The sequence below is a fragment of the Stenella coeruleoalba genome (genome assembly GCF_951394435.1).
Source record: "Stenella coeruleoalba genome assembly, chromosome: 7".
NCBI lineage: Eukaryota > Metazoa > Chordata > Mammalia > Artiodactyla > Delphinidae > Stenella > Stenella coeruleoalba.
In genome coordinates this window covers 24184747-24208296 of record NC_137153.1, presented here as the reverse complement: position 1 = coordinate 24208296, position 23550 = coordinate 24184747, and the positions used below count along the sequence as shown (strand labels likewise).

The 23550-nt window shown below is 40.5% G+C and overlaps 1 protein-coding gene across 2 annotated transcripts in view; it reads left to right on the top strand.

The window, feature by feature from the left end:
• Window positions 1–3765: 3765 nt before the first annotated feature.
• XPO7 (exportin 7) overlaps window positions 3766–23550 on the top strand; it is an 87413-nt gene continuing 67628 nt past the window's right edge. Inside the window, exon 1 of one of the 2 annotated variants that reach the window (XM_079927048.1) lies at window positions 3766–4086. In XM_079927048.1, the coding sequence (XP_079783174.1) occupies window positions 4069–4086 (18 nt within the window). In that variant the 5' untranslated portion in view covers window positions 3766–4068. The remainder of the gene's footprint in view (window positions 4087–23550) is intronic. The other variant, XM_079927049.1, reaches the window with a different exon arrangement.

Here is a 23550-nt window from a genome sequence, read left to right as displayed (position 1 = left end):
GGCACTCAGCCCAGCTGCCTGGATTTGAACAGGTGAATCCACAGACCAAGGGGGAACCAAGGATGTCGGTGCAGGAAAAGCTCCTTGGGAAGTGGTTAGGAGTATGGAAATGGGTGGCCTATTCCATTTCTCTGGTCCCTTAGGGGAGGCAACATTACCTGGGGGCTGCATGGTGTGTGGTGGACTCAGCATCTCCTTATGGAGTGAGAAAAGAAGAGCTTTTCTTTTTTTTTCTTAGGGCCATCCTGGGGGCTGCAAGAGCAGTGCCTTTCAAACTTCAATGTGCAAATCTTGTTAAGAGTGCAGATTCTGATGCAGTAGGTGTGGAGTGAGACCTGAGATGCTGATGCTGCTGGTGGATGGACCAGACCTGAGTTTGAGGAGCAAGACAACAGAGGATGTTCCCCCCACCACGTTCTCTGATCACCTCCCCGCGAAGTCGATTGGACACATTCCACTCAGAGCCACAGGGGGGCACCCGAGCTTGCCAGATTACTTGGAAACTATTTAAACCTGGAGGCCTGAGCCCCAGGAATTTCAGACACCCTGCATGCCATCCCTTGCCCGTGGGAGCTAGAAAATTTCTCTTCCCGTGGCTGTTGTCTGCAGCAGGAGTGAACTCAGAGCAACACCCACTTTTCCTAGCAGGACTTGTGGGAACCCCACAGAGGAAGTACTAACCCCAGTAACTTTCTGTCTGGCCACAGGCAAATCCTGTGAGCAGGGACCCAGAAGAGATAGCTCCAAGACACAGCAGAAGGGCAGAGAACCAGAGGCCCTTAGGTTACCCAGGCACCAATGATAAGGAGAGAAAGCAGCAAAGAGGAAAGGGTCCCAGTGGTTTATACTGAGGTCTGGGTGGGGGTGGGGTGCCCCTTGGCTCCTCACGGCTCTTATTGGAAAGAAAGGGACACGCACCTCATTTGTGCCTCAGTATTCGCCACCAGGACGCTTTCCTTTACAAAGGTTTCTCTCAGCGGGAGTTAGGAACCATACAGATCAAGAGATCACAGCTGCAGGAACTTGGCAACTTTTTGTTACTATCCTCACCAGTGATTAGCAACTAAATCTTTAACACAAAAGGGCTTCTGGGCTTGTCTTTGGGGGCAAGAAAGGAAGGAGCAGAAGAGACTGATTCCTTGGACATGTCTGGAGATTAGGCAACACCCCCCCCCCACCCCCCGCCGCCGCGAGGATGAACGGGGAGGTGCAGCTACTCAAGGGGCAGCTCTGGACACACAACAGGAAAGAAGGTATAGAATGGGCAAGGAGCTGGGGGGGTCCTGAGAAGGATGGAGGACTGAGCACAGAAAAAACGTGAGCGGGGTTCATGAAAGATTCCATCCCTGCCTCCTCCCACCCCAGTGGCTCCTGACCGTGGGGAGGAAGGACCAGTCTCTTGAGTTTCATCCCCAGTCCTTACCTTTTCTCCACTACGTATATCATTATTAACATAATAATGTTACTTAACATTGTGATAACACTTCAAACTCTTTATGTTCTCATAAGACCCCAAATGCACCCTAGAATGAGACTGAGATAGGAAGAATTTAATTAACTCAAAAGTTTTTGGTTTTTTGGTTTTTTGTGTTTTTTTTGAGCATCTACTCTGTGCAGAAGTAGGAGAGACAGAGCATAAACAAGACATATATAGAATCCCTGTTTTCATCGTGGTTCTTTTCTAGTTGAAGACTCAGACAATGAAAAGAATAAATATGTAACTAAATAGTTTTGTACAGACAGTGATCAATGCTGTAAGTATGACAGTGAAGGGGTCGGGGATAACTTTCAATAGAGCCGGTGAGAAAAGCTTCTCTGAGGAGATAACAACTGAACTAAGACATCAGTGATAAGAGGGAACCAGCCACTTGAAGATCTGAGGGGAGAACATTCCAGGCAGAAGTTCCTTCAAGGGCAAAGGCCCAGAGGCAGGTACAGCTGGATGTGAGGAAGTGCAAGAAGGGCAGAATGACCAGAGCATTGTGAGCCAGAGGGGACACGGAGAGAGGGTCCCATCACATGGCCTCTTGGGCTATAGCAAAGATTTGGAATGTACTCTAAATGTAATGGGAGGCCACTTGAGGATTTTTAAGCAGGGCTGTGAACTGATTTATGATTTTAAAAGGATGTTCTGCAGCTATAGGGAAAATGGATTATCATGGGGCAAGAAGGGAAGCAGGGAAAGAAAGGACTGTATTATCAGAGCCCAGGATAAATGTGATGGTGGCCTGGATCAGGGTGCTAGCAGTGGTGATGAAGAAGAGTGGCCAGATTTGGGTATGTACCGGATATAGATTCAACAGGATTTGCAATGGATATGGGGGGGACTGTTGAAACACTAAGTAATCAGGGCAACTCCTGGGTTTTTAGTTTGAGCAACTGGGTGAATGACGGTATCATTTACTGAGAAAGGGAAGATAGAGGGAGAGAAACAGGTGTGGGGAAGGGTTTTGGTGGGGGGTGGATTTGGGCCTGGCCCACAGGGAGCTGCTATTTCTACGCAATCAAGCAAGTAGGGAATTCGAAGACTGCCACGGCAATCATCACGTCAAGAAGATACCAAGGAAGCACCTGACCCACCACCCCTGCTCTCTACCCTCAGGGAGCTAAGGATTGGACATTGGAAAGTTGTTGAAAAACAAAAACAGAAAAATCCCACATCTCAGGGTCTAGACCTGCCAAAAGCAACAGTCAAACGCTCTGCCTCCAAAGTCTTCTCTGAGTGAATCTAATTGGCGGAGCCGAACTTGCATACAGAACCCTAGCTGCAAGGAAGTCTGGGTAATGTAGTTTTTAGGTGTCCTACCTCTGCAAATCAGGAAGACACACTCGGAGGAGGACGAAGCTTGAAATGAATGCTGAGTACCAGTCCTCTCGATCCACAACAGAAAGTGTGTGTCATTCACTACTATAATCAGTTCCATCGCACGTGGTGGCCCCTAGTCAATACAAACTTCAGACAACCAATACTCTCAGAATCCAGCAAAAATCTAATCTGGGGGCCATGATTGGAAGCCAGAGTGGAATCCAATTGAAAACGGGATCCGGCATTATCTGACACGGATCATTCCTAGTGGGAAAGGCTGGAATTGGCCTCAGCAGGCAGAGCCTTATCTGACCTGACCCAGAGGGATGGCTTCCCCACTCAGACTGAGCCAGGGGTCCTAAAACTCCTTTATCACTCCCCACCACCACCTCCCCCAGATTCTGACCCCTCTCAGGAGGCAGCCTAGACTGCTGGTTAAGATAACAACCTATTGGGGAAGATCGGAACCGTGCCTTCTGCACGTTTCCAACATCACCACTCTTTGGCGGCTACTTCCATGAATGTTCATCGTGGAGAAAAGGATAGAAATGGAAACAAGGAGATTTGGATTGCTGGTAAAACCCAGGATCAGAGAGCAGTGGCTCGTGTCCACTGGAGCTGAAAGACACAAACAAATTCGGCCACCGTCGGCAGTGTAAAGTAAAGAATAATGTCGGCGCCCCAAGCGGGGGTTTTGGGCGGTGGGCGCACCGGAAGACCCCCCTGGGGGTGTGGTGTTACAGCAGTGGCGCGGCCGCAGAGCGGTAGGGAGCGTCCGGGGGCACGTCGTGAGGACACTCGGGAAGAGAGGAATCCGCCAGGTGCAGGGGTCTGGGCGGGGACAGGTCCTGGCCCCTCGAGGAGCCCTCGCGAAGCCGATGAGCTAAGGCAGCGCCAACTCCCGCTACCGCTCTCGCCCGCCCGCCGGAGCGAGCACGGCCCCTTTAAAATCCATGTAAACAAAGCTTTGTTCCCCCGGCCCCCTCCCCTCGCGCCCCTCGGTCCGCTCCTTCCTCCACCCGCCCGCAGCGTCTCCGGGCCGCTGACGTTGCCGCGCCTTTACGCCGTCCCAACGGCGCTGCGCATTCTCCAACCGCGGCCCCGGCCGCCCGGGCCTACGCAGACGCGCGGTGCTACGCCGCGAGCGCTGCGCGACGAGCCCCCAGCGCGCAGGCGCAGCGGCGACGGCGGCGGCGGCGGCGGCCCGGCCGAGGTGCGCGCTGGGGGGGAGGGGGGCCGGAGAGGAGCATGAATGGAGCAAAATGGCGGATCATGTGCAGGTGAGAGGAGCCGCGGGGGAGGGGGCGGCCGCGGAGAGTGGGGAGTGGGGTCGCACGCGGCCCAAGGGGCTCGGGCCGGCTTGGGGCTCACCGGGCCCGCGCCGCCGCCACTCGGGGCTCCAGAGCCGCCGCCCGTCCCGGAGCTCTGGGGCCTTTCCCGCCTCCTGGGCCGGGGGCCTCCTCCATCCCCTCCCACCCCGTCCCACGCCTCTCGCGCTGGGCTGGAGGTTCAGGGATCGGCGCCCCAGCTGGCACAGCCTACATCGCTTATCAGTGACTGCCCTCCCACTGGAGGGAGGCCTCTTGCAAGTCCTCAGTGCCCCCCAAGACGGGGAGGGGAGGGAGACCCCTTGCCGACTCTGTCCTGAGGGGAACTTCCCCATCACACCCGCCAGCCCTAAACAGATAACAAAAAGAATACCTCGCACTGACAAACCTCGCTCTACCGAGTCTTTCCCGCCGCCTTCCTCTTCACGCCCCCGAGTACAAGAGACCCCCCCTCCGGCCGCCTCCCCCCTCCCACGGATGCGTCCTACACTCCCCCACTGCTGGTCGCACAGCCTGCAGGGCCGAGCTCCCCCGTCCTCCAAAATGGGTGCTCAGGCCTGGGCCCGCCCTCCCTCCGGTGCCCCTATCCCCAGTGAAGGAGTTGAGTGCCCACACCTCCTCTGAAACACGGGGTGGAGGGGGTGTGTCTGAAACGAGAGATGCAACGTTGGGTGCAGACGTTGCTCTGGAGGGTCCTGATCGGGCTCCAGGGCTGCCCCAGGCGTGCTTTGGGCCCAGGCCACTTTTCTTCAAAGACACGGCACAGGCCCTAGGAAGGGACAACCCATACCGAACCTAATAGTAGCTGTAGGACTCAGGGTTATTTCTTGCAAACTCGATAAAGTTTTTCCTCTCTGTGCTTTAGATCTGATATTTTTATGACAGTTATTGTTACAAATCTGTTGTCAGAAACCTTTGGATTTTCTAGCAGAGGTTTTGTATTGTGGGAAGTAGAAAAGAGGATAACAAGTGTCGCCTTATTTTGCATACTGTATAGTTATCATTCCTCGAGTAAAGAGGATGATCTTATTCCTCACATTATGTCTACAAGGAGGTGGATGGTGTGACTTCTACCAATTTCTTTGGGAGAGAAGGGACTAAATAAATTCTCAGGCCAGGGATCAGTAGAGTAAATCTTAGAAGTGTGAGGTACAAGTTATCAGGACAGAATTATATCAAAAATTGTAATCACAGATGGAAGACCACAAGATTTGTGTTTCAAAGCCAGTATCGTGGCCTAATTCAGAAGTAGCGGTAAAACTTGGTACAAGGTGATAGTAATAATAATAGTGAGCACCTTGAGTTTTATAGCAGCCATTTCTAAGAAGCGTGAAGGATTTTTTATGTGTTTTTTTTTTTAATTCTTCCATTCTAAAGGAGTAGATAGGCAAGAACTACTTCTGTCATTTTGAAGAAACAAACCAAAGCACAGAACTTATATGAGATTTGCTTAGGGTAAGGCTAAAGTGGATCAAAGGCTTTTGACTTTGGGTCCCGTGCTCTTATCTGTTGGGGGAAAAAAAGTAGTGTCTGTGAGCATTCCAGAACATGGTTTGAATAGATAGCCTTTCTGAATGATGCTTTGGAAGGCAGAGGAAGTCCGTGTACTTTTATGAATATACATCTGTTTTATCTCTTGCAAAGAAGTTTCTCTTAATGTGATCTCTCCTACCTTTTGAACAAAAAGGTTGTCATTCCTCACTAGAGGAAAGTCAAGATGGGTCAAAGCAGTCTTCATAGCAATTATGTCTCAAAGGAGGGTCTGCCTTATTTTTAGTAAGGGGATTTTTTCCCCCACCCATCCCCAAATAAAAATCTACCAAAGTAAGAATTTATTAATTTTTCAAAACAAAGAGGACTATGCCAGTCCATTGTTTTATTTGACTTTGGAGAGTTGTAGTATGTTACTCTCTAAATTAGCTGTCTTTATAACAACAGGGTAAGTTTGCGAGAGCTTTTACTCTTTAAATAGAATGGGGCATATTGCTTTTCTTTGTTAGACCACTAGATTACTTTTAGTATTGGATACTCGGAAAGTTTAACGTGGTACCTTATTGTAGCAGAAAACCTTCCCAAGAAAAAGATAGATTCTCCCCTGTGTGGAAAGAGTAAATAAATGAAAAAATTAAAGACAAATCTGAAGTGCATTGAGGGGGAATATTTTTCTGAAAACACTATTGGAACATGAAGTTTAAAAAGGAGCCTATCAAAGGTCCAAGACTGATTATTTGAAAGTTTCATAGTAGTACTAAATAGTTGACTTATTATGTATCTAGTGCTTGTCTGAACCACCAGGGTGAGCAGTTTTTTTTGTTTTGTTTTTTTTCTATTGACACTAAGCAAGTGTCATATGATTCTCAGGCTGGAGTCCTGAGCATCTCTTCTGATAAGTGTTTAATGGAAGTCACAAAATGGTAGTAATGGGAAAATTGTAATATTTGTGTCTTTTAGCTCTGTTGGTGTCATAGTCAAGCCTCTTAAGAAGAGAGACTTGTAAGAAAGAATCTCCTTGTTGTGATGAGTTTCTTATTCTTGGTCTTAGATGACTCTAACACCCACCATAGAGGCAGTGATTAACTGTAAAAAAAAAAAAAAATCAAACTCATATGTGTTTATCTTCATAAAATGAACACTCCTCCTTCCTTTTTTTTTTAATATCTAAAGTTAGATAAGATAATGAGGATTCAGTATTTCCACTTGCTGACTACTTATTGTAAGGAAATGAAGATGGCTTAGTGTACAGTGGTAATGAAAAAATTAAGGATCAGATGTTAGCTTTAATAGTGCTAGCTGTATTCAGGCTCTTGAGAGGAAAAGGAAAGCGTATATAATAATTGTATATTAAGTATATTTAACATATAATTATATGTAAATATATTAAATGAAGGATAACTCTGGAGTTCATTGGATTTATTATGTTGTTATGCTGGGCCTTACCCACAGTCTTACAATATTATTTACTGGGCTGTATATTATGACTGTGTAGTAACAGAAAATACGATTTTCAGATAGTCATATTTGTTTAAATATTGACCACCAGTGTAACTCTAGAGAGTCAAGAAGAATCATTTAAACTGGCAGGTTAAAATTTAACAGAGTGCAAAAGTTTAGCCTGATTAGAGCAAAAGATAGTTGTCTTTTTAGCTTTTAAAACTATGCAAGGAAACATCAGAGGATCTACCCGTGGTTCATTTTGAGAAGAGAATTCTGTACAACTTTCGAACATTTTTTATGGGAAAAAATGAAAAAACAGTTACTTTTCTAACTTTCTTTCAGTTAAGCTAATACCATAAAGTTTAATGTGTGCAAGGCCCTTTGCTGTGCTGGGCACTGCAAAGGATTCCAGGCTGAGAAAGATACTGGAGCCAGACTGCTGAAGTGTCAAATTCTAATGCTGTGTTGGGCAGGCTTCAGAAGGCAAATGGATACAAGAACTTAATACATTGATTTCAAAGCATGCTACGTTTGTGTTGGATGATATGAAATAGCTACGTCCCCTCACTCACCCCAGCTACCTCTTCTGTGGATTTGTATAAATAATATGTCTGTATTTTAAAAGAACATATTTATATGTACTTGATAATTCTGATTTAGTTTTACTTCCTCTCGTGAGAAAAACCTTCAGAAAAATTAAGGGTTGTATATATGCATGTAGTATCATTCAAACACTTATGCAATAAAACAAAATATATTACTGTAATGGAATCTCTATTTAGATGGAGCCAGGAGAAAGGAGCATTAAGAAGATCCCTGGTCTGTATCTTACAGATAAATTAACTTCCATTTGATCCAGAAATTGATATTCATAACCACCAGCTGTATTTTCTTTTTTCTTAGTTGGGTTTTGAAACCAATATTGTACCACAGCCCTTCAAGAAGGGAAAGTTGCCAGTTTAAACCGATAAGCTGATGTCTCTGTAGGTACAACTACTGAGGCCACTTTGCTCACTTTAGTATACTAAGGAAGATAGTATTTAGATGTTGCATCATTTTTTTTTTTTTTTTAACACCAAACATATATTATCTCACAGGTATTCTGAGTCAGGAATCCGGGAGTGGCTTAACTAGATGGTTCTAGTTCAGGGTCTTTGATTTGCCCTCAAGCTGTGAGCCAGGCCTGCAGTCCTTCTCAAGGCTTGACTGAGGATGGAGAGCCTGTTTCCAAGCTCACCCACATGCTCACTGGCAGGCATCATCAGTTAGTTGCTTGCAGGCAGATGGGCTAGGGGCCACAGCGCCTCACTGGCTGTTGTCTGGGGGTTTCAGCTCTTTACCACATGGACCCTTCCTAGAACATAAATTTTAAGAACTTCTGTTTTACATTATGTAATGATGTCTGCTATGTATAAGTGACCCATCTTTGTTACTGTTTTTTTTTTTTAACCTCTTATTGAAATATACCTTCGGACAGGTGCAAAACTCGTAACTGTTCAGCTTGATGAATTTTCACAAAGTGAACACTCTTGGGAATTCCTGGTGGTCCAGTGGTTAAGACTCCACACTTTTCCTGCCTAGGGACCAGGTTCGATCCCTGGTCAGGGAACTAAGATCCCACAAACCGCACAGTGCCGCCAAAAAAAAAAAAAAAAAAAAAAAAACCAAAATGAACACTCTTCTAACCAACACCGAAATCCACAATATTTTCAATGCCTCAGAAGTCCCTCTGGTGCCCCCCGCTCAACAACTACCCATAGATCCTTCTGCCTGAGGGTAACTATTGTACTGTCCTGCCATTTAATTTTTAAGTATGCTTTTAGGAGTCCAGCTGAGGAAGTCCTGTCCATGAGAGCTTAAACTTCAGAGCCAGGGGAGAAGCTGTATAGAGCAGTGGTCCTTCAGCTGTGGGGGGAGTTGGTTTGTTTTTTTATTTTTTTAGAATGTAATGGCAGCTGTGTGCTCTCTAAGGAGGGAAAGTATACCTACACAAAGATTTGCCTACAGTTTCAGGCCATTCATGAACTTTAGAACTCGAGTTTAAAGATACATTCCTTTTTAGATGAAATGCTTACCACATTTTATTGAGAAACTGATTTACAAGTCTTTCTCTTTTGACCTGTGTGAAAGGCTGGTTCTCGGTCTCACTATGTATTCCTGGAGAGTTACATGCAGGCTGAATTTTTAAATATGGAATTCTTGAGGATGATTAAAAACAGTTAATGACTATTAAGCATCTGATGGCCTGTTCTTAGACACATGCAAGAAAGTACAAGATGTAATGCCCTATTTTCGGGGGCGTTGCATGTTAATTGGAGAGATAACGAGCCTGGGTTGAGTTGTGAATTTGCAGTGAGACATTGGTTTTTGTCAGCATGTCTCTGAATGAAGGGACTCTTGCTCCCATCACCTTTTTCCTCCAGTCCAGTACATCTGAGTTCACGCCCCACACTTATAGTGACTCACTGTGACAGGGAATTCTCAATGGAATGAGATTGGTACCCAGGAGTCATATCAAAATCTTGCGGAAAGGAGGGGAATTGTCAAAAATTGGGTCTTAAGTATAGCTGATATTTGCATCCCTCGCTTTTCACTCCTTCATACATGTTTGTGCGCACGCACACGAAAACACACATACACACATGCTCCTACCGTCATAAATGGAAAAGATGTGTTTGAGAGAAGGCAGCATTGGAAACTTCATGCTAGCATTTATTGGACTTTTAGCTGCTTGCCATTTTACATGATCTCATTTAATGCTCACAGCCAGTCTATAAGGTAGGTATCATAGAGATAATAGTAATGGAATGTTCCTTGAAATAGGTTGATGAAAGGACTTAGTGTCTCCAGAAGACCAGAGAACTGTTGGAAGATTTAGGTGACAGTTGTGGTGGTGGTTATTGTACAACTTACTGGTGGGGGACCTTGGTTGGGGGTAGATGAAAGGGTGACAGCAACATTTATGGAACATCTGTTATGTGCCAGCACCATGCTAAGCCCCTTTATTTGTATTATGCCATTTAACTGGGCAATTCATTTAGTCTCCTTGAACCTGGATTAGGTGATCTCTTAAGTCTCTTATACTTCCAGCATTGTGGCTGGCATTTCCAGTTGTCATTCCTTACCGTTCTCTCCCAAGTAAACTACATGTTCTCAATTCATATGTACATTGTCATAAATTTTCCTAAAATATTTATTTTTTTATAGTATTTTTTAAAATATTTATTTCCTAAAAAATTTATTTCCTAAAATATTTATTTCCATTTCTTCTATCTTAAATATGCCTTCCTCTACCCCACCTCCCAATTTCTTAACTCTCAGAGGTGGTGTTTTTTTGGGGTGGGGGTACTAATAGTCTGTAGCACATCTCACAGACTGAGCTCTGATATACCCCAAATAATAAGTAAAGAGCCCTCTTAGTTGGACAGTAAGTAGTGAAGGACATTTTCTGTGGGCCAAGAAATTAACATTATTAGTCAGATGTTGCTTGTAGACTGAAAGATGATTCTCACTTAAAAGTCCCTGGGTTTGGGGCTTCCCTGGTGGCGCAGTGGTTGAGAGTCCGCCTGTCGATGCAGGGGACATGGGTTCGTGCCCCTGTCTGGGAAGATCCCACATGCTGTGGAGCGGCTGGGCCCGTGAGCCATGGCCACTGAGCCTGCGCGTCCGGAGCCTGTGCTCCACAACGGGAGAGGCCACAACAGTGAGAGGCCCGCGTACCGCAAAAAAAAAAAAAAAAAAAAGTCCCTGGGTTTAAGCCTCTCTTAGAGAGAAACTAGTTAGGTGAAAAGCAGTCAAAATGCTTTCCTATAAATACCTTGGAAAACAATTAGATTAATAGAATATCCCTTGTACTACATCAGGAAGTTGTGATCCTACAGCTCTGGTGGCCTTTTAGAAGTTTTAAGTGTATGAATGTGTGTTGGTCACAAAAGCTGATCTCGTTTCTATTTTGTATGATAAGAAATTATGGTATTTGAAGTGTGTAGTCTCAGAAAGAATTGAGAGCTATGCTAGACATATGCCCTAAAATTTCAGTCAAGTTTATGATTAAATGGGGTGTATTTAAGGTCAGAAATGGGAAAAGCAGGGTTTTTTAAAGGATTTTTTCCAAGTGTATTTAGTATTGTTTGCAGAGTTTTGAAAGCTTGTGTCCTAAGTTTGGCAAATCATTTCAAATCTCTTTTTTTTTTTTTTAACTGAGTCACCTCCACTAACTCCTGAATTTTGGTATTTTATTTCTCTCTTCCAAAAGGACATTGTCTAAAGTCAAGCATGACATTTAATTTGACTCTAGGAACCTGTAAGACCGTTTGCTCTGAAAAGAATCTGGGAAGCCATATTTGCATTTCACATATCTGTACTCAGTTAAAAAAATAAAACTCCATCCCAGTTTTGCCCAATGTATAGCCATAAATTATTTAAAATATTATTTATTTTGTGTTAGTGGGTGATTTTTTTTTTTTATCATTAACTTGTCATTGACCCATCTGACAAGTCACTGTAAGGTCTTGTCAAAAACTAGTCTAGAATTTAAAAGAATGAATAAAACTTGCTAGAAAATGGGACCTTGTTTTCTTTCCTTTTAATATTTTTGAATTGATAACGTCATTCCAGAGTTGAGCAAGTTTCATCAGGCCTTCGTAAGCATATAACAAATGTTTTTAAACAAATTGAATCTGAGCAACAGGTTCGTTGTTGTTGTTGTTTTGTTTTGTTGTTGTTGTTTTTGAATAAGGACAGTATCTCAGAGGCGTTACAAATGAAAGCTTGTTTTAACATAAAGCATTATTTACTAATTCTTGGAATCTTACATTTTAGTCTAATTTAAAATACATGTTCCAAACAGGGAGATCAGAATGTTGTGAACGGGAAAGATTTCAATTCACAGAATTCCTAAAACCTGTCCCTTCAAAGCTCTTTGATATAGGTTACTATTAATGTGCCCTGCAGATCCCATCCGCTGTGATAGTGTGAGACTTCAGAGTAACTTATCTATCCCTCCCTTACCCATCTCTTCAAATTTAAACAGCACTTACAAAAGTGAATATATCAGTTCACAGAGATTGCTGTGAGTAAATCTGATGCCAGTGGAATCAAGACTTTCTTTAAATCACCTTTATGTGTACAGTAAACAGCATCCATTTAAAGTGTACAATTTGACAAATATATACCTGTGACTGTTTCACCACAATCAAAATACAGAACATTTCCTCCTAACTGCAGTCTACCCCTCCCTGAACCCTCAGCCCCCAACAATCCTGATCTGCTTTTTGTCATTGTAAATTAGTTTGTATATCCTAGAATTTTATGTAATGTACTTACTATGTACTCTGGTTTTTTACTTGTTTTGCTCAATGCAGTGATTTGGAGATTCATTCAGGTTGTTGCATAGTATTAGTAGTTGGTTACTTTTTATTGCTGAGTAGTATTCCATGGTATGAAGTACCACCCTTTATGTATCCATTCACCCCTTGCGGGGGGGGGGGTGTCCAGTTTTTAGTCCCTGTGAATAAAGGGACTATGAGTATTCATGTGGAAGTCTTTGTGTAGACACACATTTTCTTTTCTCTTGAGTTAAGTACTTGGAGTAGGATGACTGGGTCCTATGGTATGGTTAACTTTTTAAAGAAACTGTCAATTTTCCAAAGTGATTGTACCATTTTACTTTCTCACCAGCAGTGTAGAATAGTTACAAGGAAGCCATATCTTCACCAGCCTTTGGTATTGCCATTCTTGTGGGAGACCTTACTGCGGTTTTAGTTGGCATTTCCTTGATGACTAACAGTGTTGACTGTCTCTTCCTGTGCTCACTGACCTTTCTTGTATCTCAGAGGTTCGCGAACCAGGCTGGTGGTTTGGCCCTACAAACTGTTTTTGTATGGCCTAAAAACTAAGAACAGTTTTTATATTTTTAAATGGTTGAAAAAATCTAAAAGAGAATAATATTCCATAACACATGATAATTACATGAAATTCTGATTTTTTTAATTCATAAATAATAGTTGTAATGGAACACAACCATGCGAGCTCCTTTACACATTCATTGTGTATGGCTACTTCTGTGTTACAATGGCAGAGTTGAATAGTTGCAACAGAGACCGTTTGGCCTACTAGCCCACAAAGCCTAAAATATTTACTATCTGGCCTTCGACAGAAAAAATTTGCAGACTCCTGGGGGTTGTCCCCTCAAATCTATTGCCTGACTTCTGAGTGGGGAGAGGGCTAGCCCAGTATGGTTCTAACCCAAGCCCAATTTGACGGGAACCAGATCAGACTTGATCCATTTTGTTGACTGTGGCATTTATACTGCACTGTCCAAAATGGTAACCAGTAGCCACATTTTGCTATTTTAATTTAAATTAAAAATTAAGTTCTTCACTCACATTTCAAGTGCCCAGTAGTCACATGGTGACTGCCATATTGCACAATGCAGGTATAACATCTTTCCATTATCATGGAAATTTCTTTTGGACAGTGCTACTCTAGAATAATAAAAATTTGCCACAAAACCAGAGATTGGACGCAGAGGTGGAGCATAGGTTATAGAATTGCTTTCCTGTGTGCCTGTAAAAATAAGCTAAATCCTCATTCTCCCAGGTATGTGAATGTAAATGGATATATTAAATAATTTACTTAAGATTACTTACTGTTTATGCTATGAACCTATGATATGTTTGTTCTCTTAGCCAAGGGAGTGAGAGGAAGCAGTCAAATCATAAAAGAAATTCAGAATTCTACTGATAGGAAGTAGTGTTTTAGGGACTTCTAAAAAGTACCCTAAATGTATTCTCCCTCAAAGCACTTTGCAAAAACAAACCTTCTAAAATCCCCGTGTATTTGTAACCATTTTACAGATAAGATGGAGGGAGAATATTGAGGAAGGTATTAAGCCATTACATCACTTATTCAAGGTGCTAAGTCTTGATATAGTAGCAATTCCGGTTCCCTTCAGCTACTAATTTTAAAATATTATTGACCTTAAAGTATCTCATAATTATAGCGTTAGCTTTGAAAATAACCCAGAAATATTCTAAATTAAAATGGTTGAGATGGCCTATTTTAAGGTTGTATTTAAAGGCTTTCCTTCACATCGGTGAAAACTGTTTTTTGTGGTTCGACTCTTGGAGGCAAGCATAACCAATTCTGAATACTGAAGTGATGGGTCAATAAATATATTATCAAATATAGTCACCCTCTTCTTTAGCAAAAAAGATGTAATTATTATAGTAGATGAATTATCTTGTTCTTAACATGAATAAAAGTGTTTATAAGTTTTTGTTGACTGTTCAGTCATGTCAATATGGTACAACCTAGAAATGTTTTGCTGAAGTAAGAAAATAAATACACCAGCTAACAGTAAGAAAGTAGCATGTTGGTATTCTAGTGATGTTCTTGTATGTAGATATAAGGAAATGTGTAACGAGTGAGGTACAGCATCAATGCTCAAGGACCTGAATAACTAGAAATGTATACCAACAAGGACTATGGCGTGATATAGGTGATGTGACACATGTATGCATAGAACATAATGAGACATAAATGTTAGTCCTCCTTTAGAGACCCAGGAAAGGCTTCTTAAAGTAGTGAATGCCTAAGCCAGATCTAAAAAGACATGGTATTCTTTCTCCCAGTTGGTAAGCGTATGCCAGGCAGAGAGAATACCATAAGCAAAGCTATATATGTTCATGGAACATTCCAGGAAAGTGAAAGCAATGAAATATTGCAGCTGTATAGGGAATAAAGTGGAGCAAGGTAAGAAATGAGACTCTAATGGTAGAAGAGAGCAGAACATGAAGACCCTGTTATATCTTAATAAGGAATTTGTACAGTAGATGTGTAGTTGAAGGTTTTTAAGTAGAAGTGACAGAATAATTACATCACTGGGGTGATGGTATAAAAGATTGATTGGATGTAGACAAAGTAGGAGATGAAGCAGTAGTCTGTGCAAGAAATAATTGGGACTTGAACTAACATAATTTAGCTGTAAGGATGGAGAATTAGGAGATTGATGTTAAGGAGGTTATACTATGGGGTTTGGTTAACAGTTGAATGTGTAAAGTGAGAAGGCAGGCTCCCACATTTCTGGGCAGAAAAGTTGAGAGCAAATGAATGAACAGGATGTTGAAAAGATAGTAAGGTCAGTCTTGAATATACAGATTTTGAGGTGCTGGTAAACATTTGAGTGGAGATGTCCAGTAGGCATTGGCTTACTTGTTGTCCACTTGGGTTGGAACTCATGTTTTCATAGTGAAAGTCCATTTCAGTAGCCTTTAGATATTGTAAATATGTAAAGTGTTAGCTGCTCACAGTATACACCTATCATATTTCTTATTAAGTCTTACAGCAACTGTAAAACTTGAGTGAAACCCTGATGTTTTATTCTAGTTTGGTTTCTGAAACAGCCTCATATTATGTTACCAGCAGCAGGAGTAAAAGGCTTTTGACAATCAGCAGTGAAATTGGCATGCATGTAATGCGAAAAAGAGGTCATATTCCAAGGAGTTTGAGTAAACCTTACAATGTTGACAACTCTGGCCATCAATATGTCTTAAAGGTTTCTTTATTGTTAAGGCAGTTAAAACTAAATCTGCTTGATCTTGAAGTAAATCTATAGCCCTTGGTCTGTTTTGTCTCCCCATCCCATTTTTATCTTTTGGAAAACCAGATTAGTTTTTCTTTATTCCCCATCGGAACTAGTGTTTGAGGGGTATTCAGAAAAGGCTTCTTTTTTAAAAACTCGTAATTTCTTCTATTAGAGGATTCTCCTAAATCTTCTATTTCACAGCTTGCCTGATCTTCCTTATTTGGTGACTTGATGAGTTATTGGAACACATTTTTCATAGATCATATAATAGTGTAAACTTAAAGGCAAATAGATACTTTACAAAACTGTTAAGGGAAAAATTATTTAGAATTCCAGAAAATCAGAAAACTGGCATGTACGGGGTGTGTATGCCAAAACATCTTAGGAAACATTTACTCAAAAACTCTTTTTTACTTTTTTTATCAGAGGGTAAATATGGAACTAAATTCTTGCCTCTCTGAATCAGAGTTCAGGGTTCCAAGATTAAGTATTTGTGATTACCTTTATCTTTCTTCCTTTAATATTCTGTTTTGAGCTTCTTATACTTTTTTGTTGAGTCTTCTAAAGGAGTACATACGGTGTTTGGGGTTTTCTCATGGGAAGAGAGATAAGGAGAGTTGAGAAGCTTCCTTCTGAATATTTAGGCCAGTAAAAACTCTCTTTTCTCTTTATCCCTTTATTTCTTACATTTCTTTCATTCTTACTAGCAAGCTTTTAAACATTTTTTAACAATAGTTAGACTGCTAGTCAATAGGCCAGAGGAGATGCTGTCTTAATATCTCAGAATATTAAATCTCACTGTGGCTCAGAAATTACAGGCTGTTCATTCTTGATACAAACAGACTGTTCATTCTTGATACCTGTAATACACAAGTATAAAGAAATAACATACAAATGGGAGAATTTAAGGAAAGTCGGCTTATACACATTGTATATTGTGTATTTGATATACCCATTGACTTAGAGAACCAAAGACACTTTTCTGTAGGGCAAGAAAGTATTAATTGGCATGTGATATACTGTACTACTTTACTGCTACAATTATAGGTGTATCTGACATTCTGAGGTATTAGAAAACTATTAAAATGTCTCCTTATGATGTTATCGTCATTACTGTCGTTTAATGGTTGATGTGCTGTTTTGAAAAATTCCTGTAATTCAAGGATTCAGGATTATATCAATCATGAGTTCCCCAATCACATGTACAGGTTTGTTTAAGATTGGAATACTGCCCTGACCCCTGTGTTTAAATAGACAGCTATTTTAATGATGTACAATAGTAGCTTGCTTCCTATTTAATATTACATTTTATTTAAGAAAGCGTTTTAAAGCCAGTTAACATGTCTCCACCAAGTATACTGGTTTTTTTGGTTTTGGGGGTGGTTGTTTTTTTTGCAGTACGCGGGCCTCTCACTGTTGTGGCCTCTCCCGTTGTTACGGAGCACAGGCTCCGGATGCGCAGGCCCAGCAGCCATGGCTCACGGGCCCAGCCGCTCTGCGGCATGTGGGATCTTCCCGGACCGGGGCACGAACCCGTGTGCCCTGCATCGGCAGGCGGACTCTCAACCACTGCGCCACCAGGGAAGCCCAAGTATACTGTTTTTGTTTAGCTACAACTGAGTATTTAATGTTTCATTTATGAATGCTATAATTGTATGACATGTCCATGGTAATGAGAATAATAGTGTTACCAGGTTAATGAAATGGGATTAGAATCACATAATTTTTAAGCTAAAAAGAATCTTAGAGTGTGATGATAAAATTTTTAAAAATTCATATGCCCTCTTTTTGGAGGATAGCTAGCTGTATATTATTGTTTTTTAGAGATAATGCAAGAATTGTAACTATCCCGACCATTAAAATCTTAATTTTGTTATACAATTAGCAGAATTAAAGAAAAATTACAAGTCATCATGCTTAAAGAAGGTTTATTAGACAAGAATAGGTTTAGACAAGAAAAATTTTTTTTAATTGTGTATTTCATTTCTATGGGGCAGGCACTGTACTAAATACTAGAGATAAAGCAGTGAAGAAAATAGGCATGGTACTTGCTCAGAGATAGATACTCAGAAATTGTACCAATAAATATATATTTACAGTTTGTGATAAGTGATACGAAGGAAAAAGGTTGTATTGAAATCTTTTGAGAGTGATTTCTTATTTTTATTTTTGGGTGGGCATATTAAGGAAAGGAAGGGGACAGTGTACCAGACAAAAAGAAATGGCATGTTTAAAGGCCCTGAGGTCTGGAAGACCTCCCCTCACAGAACTGGAAGAGATCATCCTGGCTGCAGCTTAGTGAACCAGGAAAGATGATGCTACAGAGATTAGCAATCCCTAGCATATGATGGATTGCTTTTCAGGTATTCAGATCAGATTTTCAGAGATTTAAATGATTTATTAGAATGCTCATTCTATAAATTAAATGAAAAGAGCAAGGAGTGAAACTTTGTGTAGTGTTCCAGTTCTGATTTTTAGTTGCCAGGGTGGAAGTTGTAATGGCAAGAAGGAAGCACACCACAAAGGAGATCGTGATTATCTATGTGATTTTTTTTTCCTTCCTGTGTTTTTAGTTTGGCTATTTATTAGAGTTATGAAAAATGATATGACTAAAATAAGCATATTTGTGTTAGTAAATGGGGACTGTCTTTTGAATAAAATACCTTTTTCCCCAAGATAATTTGTTATCTCTAAGAACTATAATAGTTGTATATACGTTAAAAGTTGTGTTTTGGTATATCGTGTGTGTGTGTGTGTGTGTGTGTGTGTGTCTCTGTGTGTGTGTGTGTGTGTGTGTGTGTGTGTGTGTATACCTTATTATGTTATACATATATAACTTTGTAACCTTAGTTCCAACTAGCTGGAACATTTATTCTGGTATTCATCAAAAATCAAACTGTTTTCTTCAAGAATATTTAATGCCCTTCGATTAAATCATTCTATTCTGAATATATTGCTATTTACATGAAAAAGTAAAAACTCACATTTTTATTATACTTTTCATTTTATCCATTGAAATTCATTATGGGGTAGAGATCTAACTTTACTTTTTCCCATGTGGCTTTTCTCAACCTTGTTTATTGTGTAGTCCACTCAGCTTTTCTCCCATGATCTGTATTACCATGACTGTGATACAAGTTTTCTTTTGGTGTTCTGTCTGTTCCATTGATCTGTTTCTCTGTCCCTCTGCCTATACCATACTCTTAATCAATGTAGCTTTATAATAAATTTGGGTCTCTGGTAAGGCAAGTTCTCCCAGACTTGATCTTCTTCAAAATATTCTCCATTATTCTTGGCCCTTTTTCTCTTCCACATGAATTTTAGGATCAGCTGGTCAAATTTATTATATTCAGTTTGGGTTGCTAATATTTTATTTAGGATTTTTGTAACTGTTCATAAATGAAAATCGGCCTATAATTTTCTTTTGTCATACTTTGCTCTCCCATTATCTGGTTTTGGTATCAAGATTATACTAGCCTTAGACTCAGGTGAGGAGCTTTCCTATTTTTCTTTCATCCCTCCCTCCTCCCTCCCTTTCTTTCTTTTGTAGAGCAATTTAAATAAGATTGGTATTAGTACTTAAATGTTTGGTAGCATTTACATAAATGTTTTTTGCAGTGGGGCAGTAGATCTTTTCAGTTAAGTTGTAATTTTCTAAAATTTTTCATTTTATCAAAGTTTTCCAGTTAATTCACATAATGTCCATAGAATTGTTATTTTTTTAATTTCTGTGCTGTCTTTCTAAGTGAATTTCCTTCTTTCTGCTATGTGCATCTTTTAGTAATTATTTCAGCAATTTGAATAAGAAACTCAGTCTGCTTTTGTCTGAAAATGTTTTTCTTTAGCTCACTCACTTTTGAAAGATAGTGTAGCTAGAAATAGAAGTATAGAAATACAATACTGTCACTTTCTCTCACCCATTGAAGAGATTATTCCATTGTCTTCCATCTTTTGTTGTCAGGTATTCTGTCAGTCTCCTTATCGTTTCTTTAGTAAAATTACTGTATGTCTTGGCTGGGATATATAGTCTGGAACAGTCCCAATTTTTTACTCCTATTGTCTTGGGATCCCATCTGGTTTAACATTTGTCTCAGAAAAAAAAAGTGTCCCAGTTTGGAAAATAAATTATGTGCTCACTCTATTTAAGATCTAAGATCTTCTCCTCTTTGTTTTACTGCAAAGTGGGATGGGTTGATATTTATTGATTCTGTTTGATACATGTTATATTTCTTGAAATTGGGGATTTCTAGTTTTCATCAGTTCAGGAAAATTCTCTGAATATTGCCTTTTGCATTCTCTATCTTCCCTTCTGGAAACTTTTTTAGACATATGTTGGATCTTCTTGTTCTGTCTCCTGTATGTCTTAACCACTCATATTTCATGTCTTTTTTTTTTTGTCTAGTCTGCATAATTTCCACAGATTTCTCTTTTAGTTCACTAACTCATTCTTCAGCTGTGATTATTCAGCTGTTTAACTCATCTTCTGAACTTTTTGACTTAATTGGCTTATATTTTCCAAAGTTTCATTTCGTATTTATTCAAATCTGCCTCTTCTTTTTTTCAAGTGTCTTGTTCTCTTAAGGTTTTGATTATTTCGACATCTGTACTCATCTCTGTCATGTTATCTTATGTGAATTTCTTACAGGTTTAATTCTTCTGTTGGTCTGCTGATTCTTGCTCTCTTCATGTTTTCAGTCTTAGATTATGAGATAAACTGGAATAGAGAGTTGTCTGTGGAAATCTTGTGTGGCCTGGATCAGATGTGCCCTCTAGTGGAGAGGTTTTATATTTAACTCCACCCGTCAAGAAGTACCATTGGCCCAAGGTCAATTTATATGTTACTTTCTTACCTGCGATATCCTGAACCAGAGTTTGACACCAATCCTTGGTTACAGATTCTCAGGAGATTTTTTTCCTTTTACCCGGAGTCCAGATTAAGATAGACACGCTTCCTTATTGTCCCTATACAGTGGGCAGATTTTAAACTTATATTTTATATCTTTTATTTTTTTTTAGTCTACCTTCTCTCTGAGATATTTTATTTACTAGTATGAATCAAGAATCCTTGGGGACTCATTTCCAACTTGGACCCAATGCAGGCCCAGAGCATCTCTTTTCCTTGCACAGATGTCAAAACGTAAGCCCCTAGATTACCAAGACCAAAAACCAACACCCCACCCTCCATCTGCACCAGGACAGTCACAGGTTATCTTTCATGCTTACTTCTCTGGTTTTTCGTTCTCGCTTAGTTTTTGGCCCTCATTGATTCCCCCTACTCTTTAGTTACCACAGCCACGCATTTAAAATGATTTTTGTCTTATTTAAATAGCAGCTCTAGATGTTTGTGTCAGGAAGGTTTGAAGCTAACTAGTTGACCATACTGCCGGAACCAGAAGTATGAACCTCATTTACAAAGTATTTTTAGATGCACTATTTCTTTTGATTTCCATATCAAGGTGCAAGCTTCCTCCGGGCAAGCAAAATAATTGGAAATTGAGCTTTTTGCCCAAATCAGTGAGAGCCAGGATTAAAATTCTAGTATTACGCTCCAAGTCTAGGTCTCTTGCCAAAACTCCCTCTTTTCTACTAAATACAGGTAGTAGAAACTCATGCATTTATTGGAATGTATATTTGTTTTTACTAAATAGCTTGGTCTTTTGCTTCTTTAGGATTTAAAAGGAATTTATTTTTTCAGGAAGTATGGTTTAGTGGAAAGAGCATTGGATTTGAAGCAACACCTAAATTTTAATTTATTTAATGGCAGCATAACCTTGGGCAAATAATTTTAATCGTCGGGGCTTTAGTTTTCTTACATGTAGGTGTTGTCTGGGGTATTGAGACTTCCTTCTAAATAAACCCGGGGCCCCTCCCATGCCCCCTGCAGTCCCTGTGAAGAGTATGTATGGGCAGGATTTTTCTCTCTCCAGTTTCTGCAAACCCCGGGGACTCAGTCTGCTTTCATTTTTGTTATTTCATTTTCATGTTTCATGTTGCCCCCATCTTTTCTGTCCATTAGGGTTTTCTTTTCCCAAACATTTTTATGGCTTATATCCCCCTGAAACAGTGTCATAGGGCCCTTTTTTCTAACAGTTTTACTCCTAATCACTACTTGAAGACTGACCAAGAGTAACTATAATAACAGTATATATTGAGCTCTTATCATATATCAGGCACTTTGCTAAGTGCTTTTATATATTATCTGACTTAAACCTCACAACACAATCAGGTATATGTTGTTATTTTCATTTTATAGATGAGGAAGCAGGCAGAGAGGTTAAATAACTTGCCCAGTTTCACACACTTAGGTGAAACCCAAATCTGAGTAGGAACCCAAATCTGAACTATTCCAAGTCATAGAATCCTGCAATATACACTGTACAGTAAAGCTCCAGAGGTTACCAAGTTCTAATGGTCATGGTCCATGACCTAATGTTTCTTGATTTCCTTCTGAGGTGGCAGCTGGAGGCATCTCCCCTTCTATTCTGTCCTCTTGAAAGCCAAGCTCTCTAATCTCTTCCCTCTGTTTTCTAACACTACCTTTATTAGAATCACCTGGGACCCCACTTCAACCTGCTGAATCAAAATCTTGATTGTGGCAGTTTAATTTTTTTAACAGCCCCCCCAAGTGATTCTGATTAGCAGTCATTTAGGGATCACTGGTACTTATTTCTTCCACCATGACTTCCCTTTAAGCCCAGAAGATATAATCAACAGAGTAGTTGATTTTTGCCCTTTTGTTTCACAGAGGCTGTTTGAATCTCAGAATCTACAATCCTTCATAACATCCAGGTCACTAGATTTCGGTTCTGTAGAGAATGATTGTGAATGATGCCTGTCCAAACCAACAATACTATAATGATAGAATCATACATATTCTGTGATAGTCTCAAAAGCTTAATTCCCAAACTTCCATGAATCGTCAAATTTTGTGAGACCACAGTAGCAGCATGTCTTAAGTTATTTCATGGCTCGTTGGTCTGTCACCTGTTCTACACACCCAAAAGGTTTATGTGGCCTTAGAAGTTACGAAGCTTACGTATTTCTCTCTTAGAAATTCATGGTATACATTTGCATACTGAAGTACTCTTACAGGTTTTTCAGTTAAAAATTTTTTTGTTTTGTTTAACTTGGCAGTTCACAAACTGGAATGTCTTTTTTTTTTTTTTTTTATAAATTTATTTATTTATTTATTTTTGGCTGTGTTGGGTCTTCGTTTCTGTGCACAGGCTTTCTCTAGTTGCGGCGAGCGGGGGCTACTCTTCATCGCAGTGCGCGGGCTTCTCATTGTCGTGGCTTCTCTTGTTGTGGAGCACAGGCTCTAGATGCGCAGGCTCAGTAGTTGTGGCTCACGGGCTTAGTTGCTCCGCGGCATGTGGGATCTTCCCAGAGCAGGGCTGGAACCCGTGTCCCCTGCATTGGCAGGCAGGTTCTTAACCACTGTGCCACCAGGGAAGCCCTGGAATGTCTTTTATTCGTGTCTTTTATCCGTGTAATTCTGTTAAGTAGCCAGTGTGAAACACTCACTGCTCTGTAGGTAGAATTTTCTGTTTTTCATTCGAAAAGGGGGAATAATATCTACTTCATATAGTGTGGTTTTGAGGATGAAATGGGAGTTAAGAGGTCAGTGTTGAGCAGTTAACTAGGCTACTTGCTACCTACGTAAGTGCCTTGCTACTATATACCAGCCTCAGCAAAATAGAAAACTTACTCTGTCATCAACCTTTGGGTCACTCTTGATAGACACAGGCTTTGACTAATCAAATCTATGAGTTTTCAGTCATAAAAAAGAATGATATACTGCCATTTGCAGCAACATGGGTGGACCTAGAGAATATTGTGCTTAGAGAAATAAGTCAGACAGAGAAAGACAAATACTATATGATATCACTTATATG